Raw genomic sequence first — 16,687 nt, 5'->3', positions numbered from 1 at the left:
GACAAAGACAATCAACAGAGAGGCTGGCAAGTACCGGATTTGGCGACAAAACCCCGTTTTTGGCTCAATTTCCATACAAAACGTCGAAATTTGGGCCAAATGTGGCCAAATTCGAGACTTTCACCGACTCCTCTTGCATCCCTTGGCCCTATTTTGTTGTATCCTGGCAGGCTGAGAACGAAAATGACAAAGACAATCAACAGAGAGGTTGGCAAGTACCGGATTTGGCGACAAAACCCCGTTTTTGGCTCAATTTCCATACAAAACGTCGAAATTTGGGCCAAATGTGGCCAAATTCGAGGCTTTCACCGACTCCCATTGGATCCCTTGGCCATATTTTGTTGTATCCTGTCAGGCTGAGCAAAAAAATGGCCAAGGGCATCAAGCAATTCAGTGGTAACCCTGCCGGCACAAGCGCATTTTAGACTTCTTATAGAGGTCTCCATTTGGTCTCCGTGAAGACTGGTTTTTAATTTGCGTTTTGTATACGTTTTTAAGATATCTTGTTTTTGGCTCTGAGAATGATATGAGCTTAATTGCTTTAAATGATGCTATACTTGGGCTTGGTTTTTTTTCTTTATTTACAAGTTCATTTATTTTGTATATCTTTTCTGTTTTATCTTCTCATTAGTTTTATATTTTTTTAACCTACGATATTTTTCGTTTGCATAAGCATTAGGTAGGTTTAGCAAACAACTCTTTATGTAATAATGAAATGGATATCATTGCTGTTGATTTTGTATTATAAATAGAGAATAATTAGTTGGAACCAAAGAATACAACTTAATCACAGCGCAAAAGATCTTAGGGGCGATTGAAAGTGAAATTAATCTTGTATATTCACTCGTGAGAATGTTTTTGATTTAGCGTCTATAAATTTGAAGTAAACTTAGCCTTTGGGATCTTTTATATAGCAAAGAGGAAAGGAGGGGCAGGGGGAGGGGAGGGAGAGGAAGGGGATAAGGATGAGCAGTAGTAATTTTTTTTATATGAGATAAACAAAAATATTAACCTAAATTAATGAACAACATAAATAAAACTCACTGAAATATTTTTTAATTCAAAGCATCGTATGTTTACAAAATTATAATTTCACCTGTTAGTTATATTACCTATAATTATCATTTCACCTGCTTTACAGTCTGAAACACATAATTGTTATTTTCTTATAATGATGAGAAAATGTTACTAAACCAAACAAATAATTCCATTTAAATTTTATTTCAAAATAAGAAAAAAAATCAGAAAACAACAACACAACGAAATGAAACTTTTTTTAAACTATAAAATATATTTACAACTAGACCAAACAAAAACAAAAAGAAACAAACAAAACAAAGCAAAAACAACTATATTTAAAGATAATCAATAATTACAACATTGAATAATAAAAAAGCATTCTAAAACACAAACAATTTTAAAAGTTTAACAAAAGCAATAACCATAAAAGTAATAATCAATTACAAAAATGGTAAGTGATTATTTTTACAATTACAAAAATAATTTACAAACTTACAGTTACAAAAATGATAAGATAAAAAGGATAAAGAAAATTGATATTATAACCATGTTAATTTAAAAGTATAACAAAGATAATAAACAACAACAATAATTAAAAATATATCAAAGTGAAATAGAAACCTTAACTAAGAACAACAGCAACAAAAGCCCTGTAACAACAAAAAAAAAGCATAGTAACTGTATATTTGAAGATGGAAAAAAAAAAAAAAAAAAAAATCTAATGATAAATGAAATTTTAAATACTGAAACAGATGATGAAAATAATACAGAAGAACAAGTAAAAATATCAAAAACAGAAAACTTAAAACTTGATAAAAATATTAGAAATAGTAAGTAACAAATAACAAAAATAAAAAGAACTTTAAGATATAACAATAATGAAGATACTAAGAAAATGTCAGAATCTTGTGGATCTCGGCCTTATATCTCTTGATGATGAAAAATATGCCAAATAAGCACATAACTATGTCTGATGTTTAAATTTGATCTCCAATTATTTTTTGTCCAATAACCAAAATATGTTGCAAAATTACCTTTTTTTTTTTTATTGTCCATTTTCAAGGAACATAAAAGTCAAGTATCTTATCAAACTTTGACCAGGTTTCAACAGTTATCATTAGATTGATTGTTAAAATAGAAACATTACGCTTAACTCCATTATGAAATGTCTCAAAGTGAAGATTTTCATACACTCATCATATTATGTATTTCTAATGCCACTTAAAGATATTATGTTAGTTCTTTGAGTTGGACCAGCAGTTGGAATCTGAGATAAGGGTACTCCCAGCCAAGGAAATGGAGCTTTTTTTGGTCGATTTTTTCCTCCACATACTGTAACTGTTTCAAATTTTGGAGGCCAGTGTAACTCACAGATAACAGTGCTACTGTTAACAACTGAATTAGAGATTGGAATGGCTTTTATCCGTTTTTCACGCTCAACATTGTAATTTAAAATATGATGCACTGATACACTTTACTAGCTTCACTCGATACATCTATTTTGTTCATTTTGATCATTATTGTGACAGGCATACACACAACAGTTTTTTTGGCACGATATAAAAACTTCATCTGAAATTAAAAATATATGTATATCACTTGCTTTAAACGAATTCTAAAACTCCACGCTAAAACTATCCAAGTTCGTTTGCATTACATCATGCAACAGCAATTCACAACATGTCATAAACAACATTGCATTTTCTCTTTTAAAACAAATCTAAACAAATAATTGTCTACAACCGTAAAAAAATAGGCCTGCACAAAAAATTCCAGTTGCACGACGAATAGGCCTGTAGTAAGAGGGGTGAGGGGGAGCGAGAGGGGTAAAGAAAGAGAGAGAGAGATAGTAAAATTTTTGCAAGATAAAACCCCCTCCCCTTTGGTCACGTGAATGTCGAAAATTGCTAGGTTTGTGCGGATCCAGCGTCTATAGAATGAAATTGGTACATTCACGTGGGCCGTTTCCTGGTGTGTTATTGGTTAAGGCAAACAATGAGCTTGGAAGTTCGCCTCTGCCACAAATGTCTATCCTCCCACAAGAGGTTTGTCCTAATGAGCCAATTATGGGAAATACACCTACGTTAATAGGTTTTGAAAATAGACATAAAAAGGGCTTCTGTGATACAAGTTTCAAAATCTGCAAATGCCAGGAGTAAACTGAGTAAGTTTTTGTTTTGATTTTTCGAGTTGTTTGGCTGTTTTACAGAGTTACTTTAGCTAGCTTGAATAACCGGGGGACAATAATTTTCTTTGACGTGCTAGTTTTACTTTGCAAAATTTTATTTTTTTACGTTTTATCGATTTTCTCACGGTGTTTGTGTTTGTTTTATGAAGGCGATTTGGAAATGTTGTGTTACTATTTAATAAGATAGAATTTTTAAAGTTGATAAATAAGAATGCTTCCTGCAGATCTTGAGCTTTTGCCTTCTCCCTCCCCGGTTTCTTATATAGTTGTTGTTTTTTTTTAGTCTTGAATGAAAAAAAGTTTCAAAATCTGCAAGTATCAGGAGGAAACTGTGTAATTTTTTTGTTTTGCTTTTTTGAGTAAGTTTTTGTTTGGCTGTTTTACAGAGTTGCTTTAGCTAGCTTGAATGACCGGGGGACAAAATTGTTATTAGACATGCTGGCATCTCTTTGCAAAATTTATGTTATTTACGGCTTATCAATTTTCTCATGATGTTCGTGTTTATTTTATGAAAATGATTCGGTAATGTTGTGTTGCGTATTTAATGAAAGAGAGTTTTTAAATATAACGAATAAGAATGCCTTCTGCAGGTCTAGAGCTTTTACCATCTCTTCCTCCCCGGCTTTTTTGTAAGTTTAAAGTTTGCCTTGCGGACGCAATGTATACAAGATTTTGATACAAGTCTGTTTGTTTGTTGTTGTTTTTTTACTTTTACTATCATCGTTATGTTTATAGCGCTGAAATGAACGAAAGAGCAAGAGTATACAGTAAAAAGTATAGGAGAATCCAGTCCGAGATTACCAAGATGCTAACTTCGACTGAACCTTCTAGTGGTGATGTTGCAGTACCAGACAAACATGATCTTCACGTTGATGACGTTTTAGCTTGCAGCGAAATTGTTAGCGATGTTAGCAGTGCTGATCGATCGAAGACATCACCTCTAAACATCGAATTAGCTAGGTGGGCAGTTAAGCACAATGTATCTCGTGAGTCCTTCAATGATCTGCTTTCAGTTCTCAATAGACATGGTTATGAGCATTTACAAAAGGATGCTAGAACGTTGTTAAAGACTCCCAGACGAATCTGTACTCAAGAAATCTGCGGTGGCTCCTATACTTACTTTGGAATTCAGGAAGGTTTGATTCAACGTTTAAAAGAAATGGATGTGATTGATGTTACTGAGATTAAGTTAAATGTCAGCATAGACGGTTTGCCTTTGTTTAAATCATCGCTTGTACAAATGTGGCCTGTTTTGGGCATGTTTCACTCTAATGTTTTCATTGTTGCACTATACTGTGGGAAATCTAAGCCCCATCCTGTAGATGATTTTTTGAAGGACTTTGTTCTAGAAGTCAAGCACCTCTGTGTAGCTGGTATAACCTTCAACAAAACAAACTTAAAGTTTGGTCTTGGTGTTTTTATCTGTGATGCTCCAGCTAGAGCATTTTTGAAACAAGTTGTTGGACACACCTCAAAGCACGCTTGTGAGCGTTGTGAGATTGTTGGTGAGTATGTTGCTCATCGCGTGGTGTTCAAGCCCCAAAGTTCATATCTGTTAAGGTCTAATGCTTGTTTTGATCAGCTGTTGTATTTAAATGGTCATCAAGTTGGTGTATCCCCTCTCTCAAGTTTAGGTGCATCTTTGATCAATGACTTTGTTTTAGATTACATGCATTTAGTTTGTCTAGGAGCAACAAAAAGAATTTTGACTTTTTTAGTTCAGGGTCCAAGAGTATGCAGGCTGTCAAACTTTTTAATAAGCGATGTTTCTAACAGACATCGTTATCTTTAAATGGCAAGTTACCTTCTGACTTTGCTCGCCAACCACGTTCATTGTCTGAGCTAGACAGATGGAAAGCCACAGAATTCAGGCAGTTTTTACTTTATACTGGTCCTCTGGTGTTGAAAGCTGTGCTTCAAAGCGACATGTATCAACATTTTCTTTTGCTGCATGTTTCTATTTCTATTTTGTTGAGTTCTAATAGTGAGTTCAGGCGTCATTACTTATCTTATGCTAGGGACTTGCTTAACTGTTTTGTAGAAAACGCTGCAACTTTTTATGGTGAAACCTTTGTGGTTTATAACATTCACAGTTTGGTTCATCTCTCAGACGATGTTGAAAATCAAGACTGTTCACTCAATGAAATGTCCGCTTTCCCTTTTGAAAATTTTCTGCAAACATTGAAGAAACAAGTTCGAAACTGCAACAACCCAATATCACAAGTTGCAAAGCGTCAGTTTGAATTGCAAAATGTCAGAACTGTATTTAAAACTTCAAAGCGTACAAACCTGTCTGTAAGTTTTCGAGATTCATGTTTTCTACATCAGAACTATTTTTTTGTGATTGTTGAAAATCTTGCAGATGATAACTACTTGTGCAATCGTTTAAAGGTGAAATATACTAAAAGCTTTTATACCAGCCCAGTGGATTCTAAAGTCTTTGACATTGGTTTTGTTGAGAAGTTTGACGAAGTGGCATTTACATCCAAAAGGGTTCTGGTTCTCAAGACTGAACTTGTAAGAGTAAAGAAGGTTTCAGTATTGCCTTTCAATAATGGTTTTGTATATTTTCCTCTTTTGCATGAATCAGAGCAAAAATAATTTTTTTTTTGTGCATTAGTTGTTGTTGTTACTTTGTTTGTTTTTTATTTGTTTAGTTTTCTTTGTTTTTTATTAGTTTAGTTTTTTTTTTTTTTTATTTAGTTTTTAACTGCAGAATTAAAGTTTTTCAAAATCAATTTGCTTATTTTAGCACAATGCAACATCCTTAACCAATTTCAACTTGCTCAATTTTTATTCTTCTTCAATATGGGAATTTAAGAATTAGGTTACATTGAAATGTTTTTCATAACAACAGTTTATTGATCATTTTAGTATTTCAAAAATGTTTTAGAATAGATTTATAGTATTTCTGAATTACATTAACAGTTGCATTACTTGTGATCATAATAATCAATTTAATATTGTCCTTTGTTTGGAGCTGTTCTCATCTTAAAATTGTTTTCTTTAGATTGATTAACAATACTTAGTAAAAAGGTTTGACGAAAGATGGAACCAGTACCAATGAAAAAGTGGGCTTGTGCAGTATGGCAAGAGAAGAGCAAAACAGAAATAGGAGTAGTTTTAAGAAAATGGATTGATACAGAAAAAAAGGTTGTTTATTGGCCAAGTGGTGTAGATGTATTACGGGCTGAGAGATACAATCTTTCACCAAGTTCACACTGGAAGCAGTTTAGACTTATAAAAATGAAATGTGAGGATGGTAGGTCTTTTTTCATTTTTTCAAGTTGCTATTACTTTTATTGTATTTGTGTGAGTAAGATTTTAAATCAGCTATGTGTTTGTTATTTTTTTTTGTTTTTGTTTTTTTTTTAAAAAAGTAAATGTCTACTTTTGTTAAAGATGACATTGAAGTGTGTAAACTATCAGACTTGTCTGCTTCAGAAGATGAGCATGGTTTTGTTGTTGACAATACATTGACCTCAAATGAAACATCAGGTTAGAAACTGCACCCTTTGTTGGATTTTTTATAATAGGTTTACATCAAATGCATGTCATTTAATACAAATAAATGGTTTTTTTGTTTGTTTTTTTCAGACATTCCATTGATACCAGCTTCTGCTCCTCACAAAACCAAATTAACAGCATTTCCAACTCCACCATCTTCTTTTGTCCCTTCGTCCTCAAAAGTCAGTCAATCATCGCAAAGTTTCAGAGAAGCAACACGCTCTCGGTCTAGATCCCCTGTGACCAACAGGTAATTTAACTGAGTTTTATCACATTGAACTCTGCATGATTAAACAATGCAGTGATGTGATATTTTATTTCATGTTAAGGACACCTCAACCTGTTGCATGCAGCTCCTCCCAAGGTTTTCCTCTTGAAACTGCACGTAAGGAAAATTGTTTTGACTAAAGCGGTTTATTTTAAATATGATTGAGCTTGAGAGTTGCAATAAAGAATTGTTTGGAACATGTTCTGTTCAGGTGACTTCTACTCAATATTTTTCAATTTATTCTAACAGAGTTTCAAAAAGCTGTTCTTAACAATTTGGGAGAGATTGCAGTATTCATGAATGAGCTACGCGAAAGGAGAGCTGTCCATAATGACACCAAACAAATCTCAGCTCTTTTGAGCATAGAAGAGTTTGAGACAGTAGAAGAGCAACTGAAGGATGAAAACTACAGAAAAAATTTGGTAATTTCACCACTGTTGTTTTTTTAACAATTATTGGACAGAAAATCTACTTTTTTTTTAAAGATAGTTCCTAATTTGCAGTTGGTCTTTGTATACAGGTAGAACAGCTCTCTCAAATTGGGGGTGTAGATGTCAAAGATGCAACTTCAAAAATCATTGACAGAATGTTTTCTGTGAAACTGCAATGTAAAATGAACATGAAAGGGAGTGGCGGAAAGTTAGCATTAGAAAAGTCTGGGTTATGGAGAGTTGTAATTGGTAAATATGCTTTTGTGTGTGTGTGTGTGTGTGTGTGTGTGTGTGTGTGTGTGTGTGTGTGTGTGTGTGTGAGAAACATCTAGAAAATTAGCTAATGCAGTATTTTGTGGGTAAATTCTTTACAGAAGTTAAGAGGAACTGAAACTAGTTTAGATATTTTGCTTTCTTTAATTGTTTATCTAATTTACTTAAAGATGCTGTGAAAATAACATTTCCTGCTATGAAAGAGTCCAGTATGAGAGAACGTGTAATGGTTAAGCTAAAGAATGCGCCAGGTCGAAAAGATGGTACAAAAAACCAATAAAAGGTTTACTCCGATCAACGGTCTGATGTTGGGAGAATTGTAATTGGTAATTATACTTTTATTTAAGACTAAGAAACAACTGAAATGGTAGCTAATGCCATGCATAGTTTGTAATGTTTTTACCAAAGAAATAATGAACTGAATTAGTTGTTCTTTTAAAATTGCTTTTAATTTTGTTTTTTTTATTATTGGATTTTTTTTTAATTGTTTATCATTTTTACTGTTTATTTTTAAACTCTTTTTTGTATTTATAATTGAAATGCTGCCTGCACAAACTGCATTAGTCACACTATTTTCATTTTGAGATGTAACCATTTTAAGATTACTTGTAATAAACTAAAATAAGTTCACTGCTTTGTTTATTTTTTAAACTTTCTTGTCAAGAAATTCACAAGTCTGTTTTGTTTTTCTAAAGATAGTAAAAAAGATATAAAAAGAGAAAATAACTTCAATTTTATTGTTTAAATATATAAAATAAATGGTTGATGAATTTAATAACTATAAAATCCATCATGCATTTTTTAATATGCAGAATTTCGTTGCAAGAACCAATAGTATTGATTGTTTATTTTCAAAAATAAATTATTAAACAAATATGTTTTTTCAAATATTCTTCGGTTCAAAAAAAAGAAAGGATAAGCACCAAAATATCATTTCTATATTTTAAGTATTAAAACTTTCAAAATGTTGAATTAAAAAGAAAAAAGAAAATATCTCACAGTTTATTTTTAAAGAACAAAACAAGGATAACTTTGCATGGATTCTTTTTGTTACAAGATTTCATTATATTAACCCATTCATATGGTTTGCTTATTTCTCCACTTTTTTCTTCTTTTTTCAATTCTTGCAAAGCATCAGTTAATAAGTGTTATGAAATAGGGTAATTAATTATTATTCTTTGAAAAGCTCCATTGTACAAAGGTTAACCAAACAATACAAAAGATATATTTTGTTTTGACTGTAGCACTTCTAGGCAAACAGAGTTATCTTCTCGTTTCTATCATTCTTGTTTTCTTTAATATAATCATCTAAAAATGTTATTACTTCATTGGGTCCTTTATCTGCAGCATTTTCTACATTACAATAGAAGGTTGTTTTTAAAGAGAAACAAGGTTAATGATACCAAAATTGTGTACCCATGTGTCTTTTGTAATATACTCCACTAACATTAGTTGCTTACTTGTAGTTAGTTACTTTTTGATAATTCGTACATAATACAAGACTGCTGTTACTTTTTGATAATTCGTACATAATACAAGACTTGTTTGTCCAACTCATATTTTTTTGTTTCATCATAGAAAACCTGTGCTTTTCAGATATGCATATCATGTTGGAGTGTGAAGTTTTTTGCTAGAAGTATACCTCCTTTCAAAAGTTAGCTTTAAAAAGAGTAATCTAAATATAAATTTGATAAAGTTATCATTAATTTATAACAAATTTGCTATTAACTTATACATTAAAAAGAATTTAAAATGCAACTTTATTACAACTTAGAGACTAAATTTAAAAAGCTAGACTAGACTAAACTGAAACATTATTAATTAATGATTTCTTTGAGGTAACTTAAAATATTACTTTAGTTTTATAATCATTACATGTAAACATACATTCAATATTTTTTTAATTGAAAATATGTCCTTAAAAATAGATGAACAAACTGAATTCCTAAATTGAAATTTTATTATATATCTATGAACTATTATATTTTACTTATTTACTTAAGTTAAAGTCATTTGTAATGTATCTATAAGTAAATTAAACAGTAAATAGTATTTCTATGCTAAAATGTTAATCTTTTTTATTTTACATATTTATTTTATTAAACATATTTCAAGTAAGGGATGAAATAGTTTGTAATTTAATAAAATAAACAATAATACCATGAAATATCATATAGTTATAATGACTGCTAATGGTAGTTACAACTTCAACAAAACAAATGTATAGGCATTACAAACACTAAAGATTAATAATGAAAGATTAATCAATAGCATGCTACAATTATCACAAGTGTTGATCCTTTGTTTAAACTTATTAATACAGTAGTATTGTTCCTTTTACCAATTAAGAGTTTCCATTATAATAACTGTTAATCATTATAATTGTAGAACAGATTTTCTTCACATTTTTTTTTTATCTTTTTATTTGTATTTCTGCACCAGTTTTCTTCAACTCTTTTTCTTCTTTTGGATGCCATGATAGCTTGTTTGTATTCGGCAAAAATATTAGATCTATTTGTCACTTGTAAAATCCCTTATTGAAATTGATTCTATTTTTTATGCAGCTCAGATATTTTTTTTGTTCAAAATAGCTGGTACACATGAAAGTTTATTAGTTCATTATTGAAGTGACATAGTTATCTCTGTTTTTTGTTTTTTGTTTTTGTTTTTTTAATGGACTTAAGGAGTTTTTGCTGGCAGCACTTCATTTGCTATTGTTTATTGTTTTAATTGTTTATTGCTTTTGTTGCAATTTTATTTTCTTGTGTAGTTGTTGTTGTTATTTATTATCTGTACTCTCAAAGAAGTTAAGTTTTGTTTATAATTGTTATTGTTTGGTATTTTTATCACATTTTAAAATTAACTAGTTTATATTTTTAAGTTCTTTTTCTTACTTATTATTGCTATTGCTTGTTAACTTCATTTTTTATTGCTTTTGATATAATTTTAAAATCTTTGTATTAATGTTTTTGTTTTTAATCATTATTGTTAAGTTTTAAAGTTTTTTTTAACTACTTCTTTATTAATTATTGTTGTTGTTCTTTTTATTATATTTCTATGTTTTTTTAATATTTATTGCTTATTGTATTTACTCTTTAATAACTCTTATTGAATTTAAAAATAAATTTTGACTACTTTATATTGCTAATATTTGAGATTTTTTTTTTATTGTAAAAACCTTTCTTGCTGTTTATTATTGTCATTGTTTATCATTTTTATGATGCTTTTTTGTGATAATTATTATTGTTTATTACTTTTATCACATTTTAAAGCTCTTGCTATTATTTATAGTTGCTGTTGTTTGTTAGTTTAATTATATTTGTATAGTTTTGATTTATATTTATAAGCTACACTTGATTGTTCCGTTATTTTGTTAATACATAGAGCTGCTGCAATTTTTTTATTTTTGTAGCAACAAAGCGCTGTTTTCAACTCCTCATTCAAATCAACAATCCCTTTCATCCAGATTATCCTCTCTCCTCCTCCCCTGCCTCCTTGCCAAAAATGAGGCCAGAATGATACATTTATTTTTCTCCTATGGAGCAAGATCCACAACATTCTGACACTTTTTTATTATCTTAATTATTGTTTTATCTTAAAGTTTTTTTGTTTTTTTGTTTTCTATCTTTTATTACTTATCACTTCTCATTGCTAATGTTTTTATCAAGCTTAAATTTTTTTTTTTTAGTTGTTCTTCTATATTATTTTCATCATCTGTTTAAGTTTTTAAAGTGTCATTTTTTTAAAATTTCTGTTCCTTTATTCACATAGGCAAGTGCTATGCTTTTTTTTTTTTTTTTTTTTTTTCAATCACCTAGATGCTAGTCTCAACTCCTAAATCAAATCAATAATCCCTCTCATCCAGATTAATCCCTCTCCTCCATCTCTGCCTTCATGTAAGGCTGGAAAGATACATTTATTTTCATTCTATGGACACGAGATCCACAACATTCTTACATTTTTTTGTTATCATTATTATTGTTTTAACTTTTTTTTTTTACCATTTATCTTTTATTATTGTTAATAATTTCATCAAGCTTTAAATTTTTCTCTATAATTTTTAGTTTTTCTTCTGTATTATTTTCATAATCTGTTTCAGTTTTTAAAACTTCATTTATTTATTTATTTTCTTTTATGTTTTTTTTTTTTTTTCAGGCAGGGTTTTTATTGTAGTTGTTGTTGTTGTTATTGCTGTGGTTGTTGTTGTTGTTGTTGTTGTTATGATTGTTGGTGTTGTGGTTGTTGTTGTTGCTGTTGCTGTTGTTGTTGATGAGGTTAGTTAAGATTTCTATTATATTTTGCAACAACTTTAACTATTGTTGCTGTTTATTATCTTTGTTACACTTTTAAGTTAATGTTGTTATAATAAAAAATTCCTTTTATCCCTTATCATTTTTGTAATTGATTATTACTTTTATTGTTTATTGCTTTTGTTAAACTTTTTAAATTCTTTGTATTAGTGTTGTTGTTGTTGGGTGTTTTTATTGTGTTTAAAAATGCTTTTTATTATTCAATCTTGTAACTATTAACTATCTTTAAATATAGTTGTTTAGTTTTTTTTTTATTATAGGTTTGAATTGTTCTTACTTACTAAAAATGTTTACGTATTTTTGCAGATGCTGTAAAAGTTTCCGTTATTAAAAGAGTCGTTATTGCACGTTCGAGCATTAGTTAAGCTAAAGAATTTATCAATCCAAAAAGATGTTATGAACTGTATTTGAACGCATTACTTTGAGGAGTTTAATACGAATGTGGTTCGAACAAGTAGAAACTCCTAAAATTTTAACAATTCGTACTTATATTTTTCAGCCACTGTATTTGTAGGATAGAAGTAATATTTCTTGTTAATGTTTTAAATAAGTATGCTTGATATTTGTGCTTTTGCATTTCCATTTAAAAGTTTTATTTAAGAAACTCTATAATCTAACTGATATAAGAACAAATAAAGTTCCGTGTTAGTCCTATTTTTCTACTAATAATGAATAGTTAAAATAACACATTTCTCTTTGAATTTTAGTATGTATTACGGTTGTAAACTATTTGCATTTGAAAAATAAATATGTATGACATGAATAAATATGCGTTTTACTATTATTTTCCAAATAGATGATAACATTCACAAAGAATGTATTTTATGAAATATTCCTATGCATTAACTATTATTAACTTGATATTATTGAAGGACATTTAATTATAAAATTTATTATAAAATTCCTTTCCGTAATATTGAGTTAATAATAGTTATGAAAAGAGATCATAAAGAAAAAGGTTACAGGCAAGCTAAGAAAAAGAGCTCTAAAAGACGCAATATCAAGACCTCTTTAAGAAAGCTTTACGTAAGCGTCTTATCGTCTCACGTTTTAGACGTCTACGGAGACGATTTCAAAACCAAAAATATGCCTATTAAAAACATCTATTAAACGTCTTTGTGCCAGCTGGGAAGTACCGATTTTTGCGACAAATGCACAGAAATGCTTTGAATTTGCTTGTAATGTCAATTCTGTGATTATTTCGTCAAATTGGAGCCTTTCACCGAGATTTCTTGGAGCCTTTGGACATATTCTGTTGTAACCTATCAGGCTGAGCACGAAAATGACAAAGACAATCAACAGAGAGACTGGCAAGTACCGGATTTGGCGACAAAACCCCGTTTTTGGCTCAATTTCCATACAAAACGTCGAAATTTGGGCCAAATGTGGCCAAATTCGAGACTTTCACCGACTCCTCTTGCATCCCTTGGCCCTATTTTGTTGTATCCTGTCAGGCTGAGCACGAAAATGACAAAGACAATCAACAGAGAGGCTGGCAAGTACCGGATTTGGCGACAAAACCCCGTTTTTGGCTCAATTTCCATACAAAACGTCGAAATTTGGGCCAAATGTGGCCAAATTCGAGACTTTCACCGACTCCTCTTGCATCCCTTGGCCCTATTTTGTTGTATCCTGTCAGGCTGAGCACGAAAATGACAAAGACAATCAACAGAGAGGCTGGCAAGTACCGGATTTGGCGACAAAACCCCGTTTTTGGCTCAATTTCCATACAAAACGTCGAAATTTGGGCCAAGAGTGGCCAAATTCGAGGCTTTCACCGACTCCCATTGGATCCCTTGGCCATATTTTGTTGTATCCTGTCAGGCTGAGCAAAAAAATGGCCAAGGGCATCAAGCAATTCAGTGGTAAGTACCGATTTTTGCGACAAATGCACAGAAATGCTTAGAATTTGCTTGTAATGTCAATTCTGTGATTATTTCGTCAAATTGGAGCCTTTCACCGAGATTTCTTGGAGCCTTTGGACATATTCTGTTGTAACCTATCAGGCTGAGCACGAAAATGACAAAGACAATCAACAGAGAGGCTGGCAAGTACCGGATTTGGCGACAAAACCCCGTTTTTGGCTCAATTTCCATACAAAACGTCGAAATTTGGGCCAAATCTGGCCAAATTCGAGACTTTCACCGACTCCTCTTGCATCCCTTGGCCCTATTTTGTTGTATCCTTTCAGGCTGAGCACGAAAATGACAAAGACAATCAACAGAGAGGCTGGCAAGTACCGGATTTGGCGACAAAACCCCGTTTTTGGCTCAATTTCCATACAAAACGTCGAAATTTGGGCCAAATGTGGCCAAATTCGAGGCTTTCACCGACTCCCATTGGATCCCTTGGCCATATTTTGTTGTATCCTGTCAGGCTGAGCAAAAAAATGGCCAAGGGCATCAAGCAATTCAGTGGTAAGTACCGATTTTTGCGACAAATGCACAGAAATGCTTAGAATTTGCTTGTAATGTCAATTCTGTGATTATTTCGTCAAATTGGAGCCTTTCACCGAGATTTCTTGCATCCCTTGGCCCTATTTTGTTGTATCCTGTCAGGCTGAGCACGAAAATGACAAAGACAATCAACAGAGAGACTGGCAAGTACCGGATTTGGCGACAAAACCCCGTTTTTGGCTCAATTTCCATACAAAACGTCGAAATTTGGGCCAAATGTGGCCAAATTCGAGACTTTCACCGACTCCTCTTGCATCCCTTGGCCCTATTTTGTTGTATCCTGTCAGGCTGAGCACGAAAATGACAAAGACAATCAACAGAGAGGCTGGCAAGTACCGGATTTGGCGACAAAACCCCGTTTTTGGCTCAATTTCCATACAAAACGTCGAAATTTGGGCCAAATGTGGCCAAATTCGAGACTTTCACCGACTCCTCTTGCATCCCTTGGCCCTATTTTGTTGTATCCTGTCAGGCTGAGCACGAAAATGACAAAGACAATCAACAGAGAGGCTGGCAAGTACCGGATTTGGCGACAAAACCCCGTTTTTGGCTCAATTTCCATACAAAACGTCGAAATTTGGGCCAAGAGTGGCCAAATTCGAGGCTTTCACCGACTCCCATTGGATCCCTTGGCCATATTTTGTTGTATCCTGTCAGGCTGAGCAAAAAAATGGCCAAGGGCATCAAGCAATTCAGTGGTAAGTACCGATTTTTGCGACAAATGCACAGAAATGCTTAGAATTTGCTTGTAATGTCAATTCTGTGATTATTTCGTCAAATTGGAGCCTTTCACCGAGATTTCTTGGAGCCTTTGGACATATTCTGTTGTAACCTATCAGGCTGAGCACGAAAATGACAAAGACAATCAACAGAGAGGCTGGCAAGTACCGGATTTGGCGACAAAACCCCGTTTTTGGCTCAATTTCCATACAAAACGTCGAAATTTGGGCCAAATCTGGCCAAATTCGAGACTTTCACCGACTCCTCTTGCATCCCTTGGCCCTATTTTGTTGTATCCTTTCAGGCTGAGCACGAAAATGACAAAGACAATCAACAGAGAGGCTGGCAAGTACCGGATTTGGCGACAAAACCCCGTTTTTGGCTCAATTTCCATACAAAACGTCGAAATTTGGGCCAAATGTGGCCAAATTCGAGGCTTTCACCGACTCCCATTGGATCCCTTGGCCATATTTTGTTGTATCCTGTCAGGCTGAGCAAAAAAATGGCCAATTGCATCAAGCAATTCAGTGGTAAGTACCGATTTTTGCGACAAATGCACAGAAATGCTTAGAATTTGCTTGTAATGTCAATTCTGTGATTATTTCGTCAAATTGGAGCCTTTCACCGAGATTTCTTGCATCCCTTGGCCCTATTTTGTTGTATCCTGTCAGGCTGAGCACGAAAATGACAAAGACAATCAACAGAGAGACTGGCAAGTACCGGATTTGGCGACAAAACCCCGTTTTTGGCTCAATTTCCATACAAAACGTCGAAATTTGGGCCAAATGTGGCCAAATTCGAGACTTTCACCGACTCCTCTTGCATCCCTTGGCCCTATTTTGTTGTATCCTGTCAGGCTGAGCACGAAAATGACAAAGACAATCAACAGAGAGGCTGGCAAGTACCGGATTTGGCGACAAAACCCCGTTTTTGGCTCAATTTCCATACAAAACGTCGAAATTTGGGCCAAATGTGGCCAAATTCGAGACTTTCACCGACTCCTCTTGCATCCCTTGGCCCTATTTTGTTGTATCCTGTCAGGCTGAGCACGAAAATGACAAAGACAATCAACAGAGAGGCTGGCAAGTACCGGATTCGGCGACAAAACCCCGTTTTTGGCTCAATTTCCATACAAAACGTCGAAATTTGGGCCAAATGTGGCCAAATTCGAGGCTTTCACCGACTCCCATTGGATCCCTTGGCCATATTTTGTTGTGTCCTGTCAAGCTGAGCAAAAAAATGGCCAAGGACATCAAGCAATTCAGTGGTAAGTACCGATTTTTGCGACAAATGCACAGAAATGCTTAGAATTTGCTTGTAATGTCAATTCTGTGATTATTTCGTCAAATTGGAGCCTTTCACCGAGATTTCTTGGAGCCTTTGGACATATTCTGTTGTAACCTATCAGGCTGAGCACGAAAATGACAAAGATAATCAACAGAGAGGCTGGCAAGTACCGGATTTGGCGACAAAACCCCGTTTTTGGCTCAATTTCCATACAAAACGTCGAAATT

General features: G+C 32.9%; 2 protein-coding genes across 3 annotated transcripts; both read left to right on the top strand.

Annotated features, from left to right (window-relative positions):
* The first annotated feature begins 3,491 nt into the window (after positions 1–3,491).
* On the top strand, positions 3,492–6,240 carry LOC149881127 (uncharacterized). Its single transcript, XM_090068677.1, has 4 exons — positions 3,492–3,567; positions 3,944–5,725; positions 5,961–6,035; positions 6,219–6,240. Exon 2 carries the CDS (start codon positions 3,951–3,953, stop codon positions 4,998–5,000), a length of 1,050 nt encoding a protein of 349 aa, XP_089924803.1. The 5' UTR covers positions 3,492–3,567; positions 3,944–3,950; the 3' UTR covers positions 5,001–5,725; positions 5,961–6,035; positions 6,219–6,240.
* LOC149881126 (uncharacterized) lies at positions 6,072–12,637 on the top strand. 2 transcript variants are annotated; one of them, XR_016445609.1, is made up of 9 exons: positions 6,072–6,470; positions 6,611–6,706; positions 6,806–6,965; positions 7,045–7,100; positions 7,233–7,405; positions 7,504–7,663; positions 7,858–8,013; positions 11,843–11,961; positions 12,304–12,637. XR_016445609.1 is itself a non-coding variant. In XM_090068678.1 (8 exons), the coding sequence occupies exons 1-7, from the start codon at positions 6,257–6,259 to the stop codon at positions 7,965–7,967; spliced, it is 969 nt and encodes a 322-aa protein (XP_089924804.1). In that variant the 5' UTR covers positions 6,073–6,256; the 3' UTR covers positions 7,968–8,013; positions 12,304–12,632. The 2 variants fall into 2 exon arrangements, 1 of the variants encoding a protein (XP_089924804.1); XM_090068678.1 differs by lacking the exon at positions 11,843–11,961 and having other exon boundaries at positions 6,073–6,470; positions 12,304–12,632.
* The last annotated feature ends 4,050 nt before the right edge of the window (positions 12,638–16,687 follow it).

The sequence above is a fragment of the Hydra viridissima genome, unplaced genomic scaffold (assembly GCF_058129835.1).
Source record: "Hydra viridissima isolate aposymbiotic clone 2 unplaced genomic scaffold, HvirCarnegie_v1 scaffold_12, whole genome shotgun sequence".
Classification (NCBI taxonomy): Eukaryota; Metazoa; Cnidaria; class Hydrozoa; order Anthoathecata; family Hydridae; genus Hydra; species Hydra viridissima.
This window is presented reverse-complemented; position numbering and strand designations above follow the sequence as displayed.

What these genes read in the sequence shown, in the direction of transcription:
- LOC149881126 (XM_090068678.1), top strand. Translation starts at nt 6,257, where the DNA reads ATGGAACCAGTACCAATGAAAAAGTGGGCTTGTGCAGTATGGCAAGAG. An exon ending in TTTTCCTCTTGAAACTGCAC is followed by an intron (nt 7,101 to 7,232) that starts GTAAGGAAAATT and finishes TTATTCTAACAG; the next exon opens with AGTTTCAAAAAGCTGTTCTT. An exon ending in GTTATGGAGAGTTGTAATTG is followed by an intron (nt 7,664 to 7,857) that starts GTAAATATGCTT and finishes ATTTACTTAAAG; the next exon opens with ATGCTGTGAAAATAACATTT.
- LOC149881127 (XM_090068677.1), top strand. Translation starts at nt 3,951, where the DNA reads ATGAACGAAAGAGCAAGAGTATACAGTAAAAAGTATAGGAGAATCCAG.